We start from the raw sequence: 7,005 nt of genomic DNA on the forward strand, positions 1-7,005 counted from the left end.
TTTCTGGAACGTAAATAAAGATGAACGTTACAGTACAATAAATAATCTTTATTTTAACCATAAAAACAGTTTCATGCAATGTCACATATATACAGGGAAAACATCACAGAACGGGCATGATGGCTGTCTGCAACCTGCTACATTTACAAGTTAAACTTCAAAGGATGAGATTTAAAAAGTCTTTTCCAATATTGCAACAACTAATTGACGCTGGTCAGCTCAGGAACGACAGCCAAACCGCCACACTGCATTTGAACGCATCACGGTTACATAAGCTTTGTAAACGCTTGACAAGCAGACCTGGAGACCACAGTCTGAGGGGATCAATGGCGTCCAACTCTTGTCAATATTCTCTCATCTGCTCATCCAACGAGGCAGAGAGCAGAAATCCAATAAAAGTCCATTTCAAACGTCTTGCGGTCGAGCAGCATACATCTACAACGAGCTCCCCATGACTCCCTGTGAGGTCGCTCTGTTCGGAGAGTGTCGTCCCTCGTCTGGTGCAATTTGCTGGTTGACGTTAATGACGCAAAGGAGCAGCAGAATGACCACCACCAGGTCGTCCAGGACCCCCAGCAGTCCGCAGAGAGAGGGGTCCGTTTCCAGGGGGGTCGACGACGGCGCGGGGTCGACAGAGGGAGAGGAGGAGATGGACACCACAGTCCCCACGCAGCACAGGGCCACCCTGAAGAGGAAGAGCCAGACGAGACCTCCCATGGTGCCAAGGCAGTTGCGAGTCAGTAACTGCAGAAGGAGAGGCGCGTCGCAGAGGTAGTCTGTCACCTGGAGGGGACACAACAGAGGTCAAGTCAGACCGGAAGACATGCCAGAGGGTTTTGCACAGAAAAAAAAGGCATAAGAGAGAAAATCTAAAGTTTAACCTGGTCTGTTCTGATCAAAAAAAATTTATTTTATTTTTTTGCACAGATGTAAAAAGCTAGAAAAATGGATGGAGCTAAATACAGGGAAATGTTGAACGTGTGTGCTCTCATTTTAAAGATATTAATGAACGTTTCCAGAGGTCATCAACCGGCACCCCCACATTCACAAAATCAAAAAAAGAAGAAAAAATGAGCTAGAAAATTTTTTAGCTGCTTAAACCAGTACAAACATAGCACTATCAATTTAATACCAGTTTTGTTTGGACTTCATTCTGGTCCATAGTTATGACATCATCACACTGTGGGGCTGCTTTTCTAAAAAAAAAGAAAACGTTTTCAAAGGGACTGCAAGTTTGTCTGCTTTTATTTAGCGTCTCAGTAATCTGCCATGCCTCCATCCTCCAAGAAGCCCATTTCTATTTCCTAACAACGGTACGTGAAGGAGAGCCTTCTGGGAAATCAATAAGGTCCTCTTTCTTCTGCCTTTTTTTTTTTTTTTTTTTATTTTTTTAGAATGAAATAAAACCTTGAGGTTGCATAAGAGGTGCTCCCATTACCGTGGCCATTGTACGCAAATATAATGAACTTCTGTAATTTTCGTCCCCATCTCGTCTGATGCTGCATTCAGCGCTGTGACTTTGTGCAAACACTGACCCTTCGCGGGGCTCCAGAATAGCGTTTGTTGTAGTCCGTGATTTCCCCGAGAACTTTCTTGGACTGTTGATCTGATCGGCTCTCCTTAAACAGGTTGCACAGCACGCTGACCTGAAAGAGAGACAGGCCGCTTTTTATTACAGGTCTGACGTGACTCGTGATTAACAGTAAATCTGTCGTGTCAGTCTACCTTCTGTCTGCAGAGAGGACAGCTGACTGCGTCCAACCAGGAGCCATGTCTCCAGTAGGTGAGCAGACAGTTAGCTGCGGAAACAAACGCGACGTTTTAACACATTTGTCTCACAATGTCAGTTGATTAAGCAAGATTTCAGTTTTTTAATGTCTGTGAAGAGTCTAGGCAGAGCGGCTGTAACTGAGTTAACAGTGAACGTGAGAGAAAGCATGCCTTTTGTAATCAGCAGCTGATAGTGTCAAGGTTGAACAGGAGTGGATTTATGTCATAAATGCTATCACTATCCAGAGACAAAGATTTACAAATATAGAAGCCAAAGGATTTCTTTCCCTGCAGGACACGAGAAACGTTGATAAAGTAAAGCCTGGCTGAAGTTTTAAAGCTCACTGGTTGAAGTTCACTCAGAGATCTCATTTACTGCAGAAGAATAAACAGGACTTTCATCAAATCCTATTTATTAGGATTCATTTTCAAGTGAAGATAAACTCTGTGAACCTCTGAGCATCAATAAACCACAATCAGGGCCCCTACAGCTGCTGTACACTGATTCTGAATCACTTGTTGACCAGCGATATACTGCGCTTAGCTCGAGTATTCACACATAAACTTCTTTACCTTTACAACATCAAACTTTAATGCATTTAATTAGGAAATTTATGTGATAAACTATCAGAAAGTAGTGCATTACTATGACGTGGAAAGAAAAAAAATGTATAGACTTAATTTAAAAAAATACTTTGTAGAGCAATCTTCTGGTACTTTGACCTGCATTTCTTCCACATTTCAGCATCTAGAGGTTAAATTGTGCCCATTATTATTTGCAACATGGGTCAGAGTGACTTTGAATAGGTCATTCTAACTCATGAATATATTTTTAATTAAATCATTCTGGCTGTAGAGACATTGTCCTGCTGGAAAATGAACCTCAGCTCCAGAACAACTACTTCACAAATTGGTCTGTATCCCTACAGCTTCACACAGCCACCATTATATTTTCAGGATGATGTGTTCCAACCATATATGAAGATTTGCATGTGCATAAAGAATATTTAATTTTGGTTTTATCTTATGCAGATTTTAATTTCCAAACCATACCCCCCCCGCCCCCCCCTCCCCACACACACACACACTTTTATTTATGCACAACTTTGTGTTTGTCTGTCACTTAAAATTCCAATAAAATACATTGAAGTTTGAAGATATAATATGAGAAAACGTTTCGCAACCTGAGTGTCAGGGTGATAGAGATGGGTCACATTGTATGTTTTTTGTGATCTCATACCACAGAATAAATGGCCGCAGTTGGTCTGGACTGGGAATGTGGCCGTCTGCAGGCACACTGGGCAGTGGGAGTCTCTTGAGCTCATGGATGGACGAGACTGCGTTGATTCCTAAAGAGAGACACATGCAAGGAAATTACAAACACACAAACACACACAAAAAACCCCCAAATGTATAAAAGCATATAGAAGATTATCAGAAAATCCTCTGAACAAGTGCAGTGGATTTTGTCTTGAATAAGCACATATGAGCAGCTGCCAAATTGTTACAGGCTCTGTTTGGCAACAACTCCCTGACGCCGATTACAACCCCTAATAAAAGTTGTGATCATTATAAGGTCGAACACTGGATGGCATGATGATAATCATGTACTGGAAGAACCTGCAGCTGTGGCTGTGGCTGGGTGTAACCGTGACACTCACTTTATGGCAGCTTGTGTGCATTGTTAGCTGCTCGAATTTGCAGGGTGAAGCTGTGGAGGACGCCAGGTGATCCTGACCCACTTGATCTTCAGGCTGCAGATGGAGTAGTTTGCAATATGTGACCTGATGTGACATAAATGTGTCATAAACATGAGCTCATATAGCTGCCAGTGGTGAGATACTGACACATCACTACTGACTTGAGCTTGATAAGAGTGATTAAGCTAGAATCCTCTCTGATTGTGGGTGACACATATTGATGCTCTGCAGTCTGAGAGCTTACCTACAGTATTTAAAAGTTGCATTAATACATGTAAAATTAAAATTAATAAATAATATTTCATTTTTATTAATCAAATTAAAAGGCTAACATTGGTACCCAAAATGTAGTTTTACACCTTTCATTTGACAGTTTTAAGCATCACATAAGTATAAAGTATAAAGTGCATCAACAATGAACAGACTTGACATGAAATAATAAACAGATTGGAAAATACTCTAAAAATGTCCTAAATAAATTCCATAACTTTAAATTTCTACACATACGAATTAATTCAGTAATTTTTGGAAAGAGCAGTGATGAGTCTTTGTTCAAGAAAACACGAGGAAGTGCAACGTACCTGGACTGAGATGTGTGCAGCAAGGTCGCTGTTCTGGTAAAAGCAGACGTGTTTAGAAGGGAAAGGTACAGTCTCTGTTTCCTAGCGGGAAGTGAAGTGCTCCCTGACAGCACTGCAGCAGATAATAAATCCCAGCTGCTTGTCAATGATTAACTACACCCTCCAATATCAGACGGGGTCCTTTGGTTTAAAGGTAGCGCTGCTGGCGTCGAATCAATGAGACTTTAGAGGAGCTACAACAAAGAAGGCATTTAATTTAGTTTAAATTGGACTGTGATTATTAGTGTTTATAATTTAAGCAAGTAATGAACATGTGTCCCTTTTACTCTGGTCACTGATGGACAATTTGGATCATATGATCAGTCAGACAAGATTCCTCCCACGCTTTGTTTGGTGGTTAGGATCTGAATTAGCCAATCATTTACTTCTCGTTTGCTCTGGCAAACCTTCTCCACACAATATTTCACTCACAACGAACTCCTGGTTATGAAATCCATGAAGCAGGCACCAGAAATTATGCTATTTACCAGAGAATTTAAACCAACGACATCAAAGTGATCTTAAATACTCCTTTAGGTTGCTGACAGACCCATGCAGGCTTTTAAAAGGTTACAGCATTAAAACACCCGTCCAGATTGGACTCGACGTCCAATTTTAATTTGCAGAAAGTAAGAAAAAACAGGTTCAGAGAAAGTCGAGACATTTGCTTCAGATTCTTTAAATCTAGCTGTAGCTTGTATTCAGAAAAACCTTACACTGATCAGAGGACTATCAAATTAAATCGCTTTATTGTCATTTTATGGTAGAGCTACTTTTACTTCCTCTAACAGTCCAAAATCATAATGGTTAGATTGTGTGTGGGGGCAGAGGGGTGTGTGTGTGTGTGCGTGTCTGAATTGATGTTTATCTGGTGTATGTCTGTGATGGACTGGCAATCTGTTCATGGTGTACGAAGAGTACAGGAGATAGGAGCCATTACCCCTGACTTCTAAGGATTGGTGGGTACAGACAATGGATGAATGTAAATAAGGTCTAAAAGCATTTTTTTTTATATATATTTTGACCATTTGTCATTTTCTGTAAATAAATTCTCAAGGTTTTTAAGTAGAGTTTGAAAAGGTGTGGGGAAGCATATTTATCATCTTAACTATCAGGAGGACACTTCTGCAGTTGTCTCTGAATTTTATCTGATTAATGATGCAACATAATTTATCAAATCAAGCAAAGTCTAGAAAAAAACTTTGTATGAATTATTAACCTATGAAAGAAAATTTGATTTGGTGTAAATCACAATCAGGAAGGATAGGGTCTTTACTACTGTCGCTCGTAAAAGCCTGATCGGTGCGTACCTAATGTTCTCAATTTGACTGAGCGGTCCCATTGCTGCTTTTAAAACTTTGGTGAAGTCAGCTCTGCCAAACAAATACAAAAATTCAGAGCTTTTGATGTGTAACAGAGTAAAACCAAACCATAACGACTAAATGGTAGGACTGAATGTGTAAAATGCAACTCAGCCTTCATTATGGAAAAAGACACCAACCAGTCTTGGGTCTAACTGCTCAGACAAACAGAGATAAAGGATGAAAGGTCAGTGGAACAGTGGTCACTACAATCAGACTAAATTCACACTAGTTCTGACATCATGGTGTATCCTGAAATTCAATAACAACCACAAAGCTTTCATCCCAAATGTGTCAACAAGCGAACCAAGAGATGAAGAACTCCTAAATGGGGTCATATTAGTCAGAAAACTGGATTTTTGCATCACATCATTTGACCAATTACTGTGTCAAAGTAAATAAACCAAAACGGTGCTCTTAATTAAGCAGCAGATGCCATCGTCAGTATTTCTCTCACAGAAGTTGACACTGAACCTGGACACGACAGGCCTCACATAGTTCACGAGAGTGTGCAATGCAGGAATATCTTGACTAATATTTACTCTGGCACCCCAGATAAAAGCTGGAGAGTCTGCTGGCTTCAGGTCATCTAAAAATAGTCGCTATCAGTCAGTAAAGGTCAGTGTCACAGAGTGGCAGAAATCAGAACAAACCGCAGCGCTCCCCAGCTGACATTTTAAATGGGCACAGAGGGAAACTGCTCCACCCAGGATGAATGGGTAATGGCCAGTGTTCCCTCACACACACACTATTACATTCAGTAATTTTCTGGTGATATCATTTTGTAAACCATAACATAAAGCGACAATACCAACATAGAGAAAGATGAGTTCACTGTTAAAGTATGAGCTATTAGAAGTTTGGGTAGTTTGTTTAAAACTTTGGCATATTTATCTTAAAATGAAGTGGTACTGTTAGAGAAGTGACTAGAGCTTCCTTAATTTAGTTATTGAAATGTTTTAAACTCAACCCTTAAAATGTCCTATTTATGAGTTTCTTGCTTTGTCTTAAAATTAAAACAAGGCTAATTTAGTCCTTAACCGAGTAACCGAATAGGCCAGATCTGAGGAGTCGGATGGATCTAAGATGAAGACTTCTTCCATAGCAGCAGCTGGCATGCATTCACCTTTTTGAGACGAATTAGTCTGTTTTTTCTCTGACCTTAAACCTCGTTGTTTGGTTTTAAAAGTTTTGAGGGTTTTTTTCTGGTTTCAGCATGCATCTGCCCTTCTGATTATTTAATGGACCCAGCTGCAGTTTCAGATTTAAATGTATTCAATTCAATTATCTATTACTTTTAGAAAACCAGTCTTGCTTTCATATAAACTATTTGCTTTACAATTAAAATGAACTTGATCTCAATTTATTATTCAATAATGTGATTATGCAGCATAGAGATAATTGCCTGTCACAAAATACTGCAATGTTTGGGGAATTTTGAGGCTGATATTGGGGAAAAGTGCTGATATCCCATAACATAATCTACAGCTAAATGGATTAACATTCCCAAAGTTTTTGTTTTCTCAGCTTTAACCAATGAGCTTTTACAACCTC

General features: G+C 39.8%; 1 protein-coding gene across 1 annotated transcript; it reads right to left on the reverse strand.

Annotated features, from left to right (window-relative positions):
• Positions 1 to 35: 35 nt before the first annotated feature.
• Positions 36 to 6,569, reverse strand: si:dkey-183n20.15 (RING-HC_RNF170 domain-containing protein). Its single transcript, XM_044129966.1, has 7 exons — positions 6,501 to 6,569; positions 4,052 to 4,084; positions 3,432 to 3,554; positions 3,011 to 3,119; positions 1,726 to 1,799; positions 1,536 to 1,646; positions 36 to 783 (listed from the first exon to the last, which is right to left on the reverse strand). Exons 1-7 carry the CDS (start codon positions 6,567 to 6,569, stop codon positions 436 to 438), a joined length of 867 nt encoding a protein of 288 aa, XP_043985901.1. The 3' UTR covers positions 36 to 435.
• Between the last annotated feature and the right edge of the window lie 436 nt (positions 6,570 to 7,005).

Source organism: Gambusia affinis, linkage group LG10, assembly GCF_019740435.1.
Source record: "Gambusia affinis linkage group LG10, SWU_Gaff_1.0, whole genome shotgun sequence".
Classification (NCBI taxonomy): Eukaryota; Metazoa; Chordata; class Actinopteri; order Cyprinodontiformes; family Poeciliidae; genus Gambusia; species Gambusia affinis.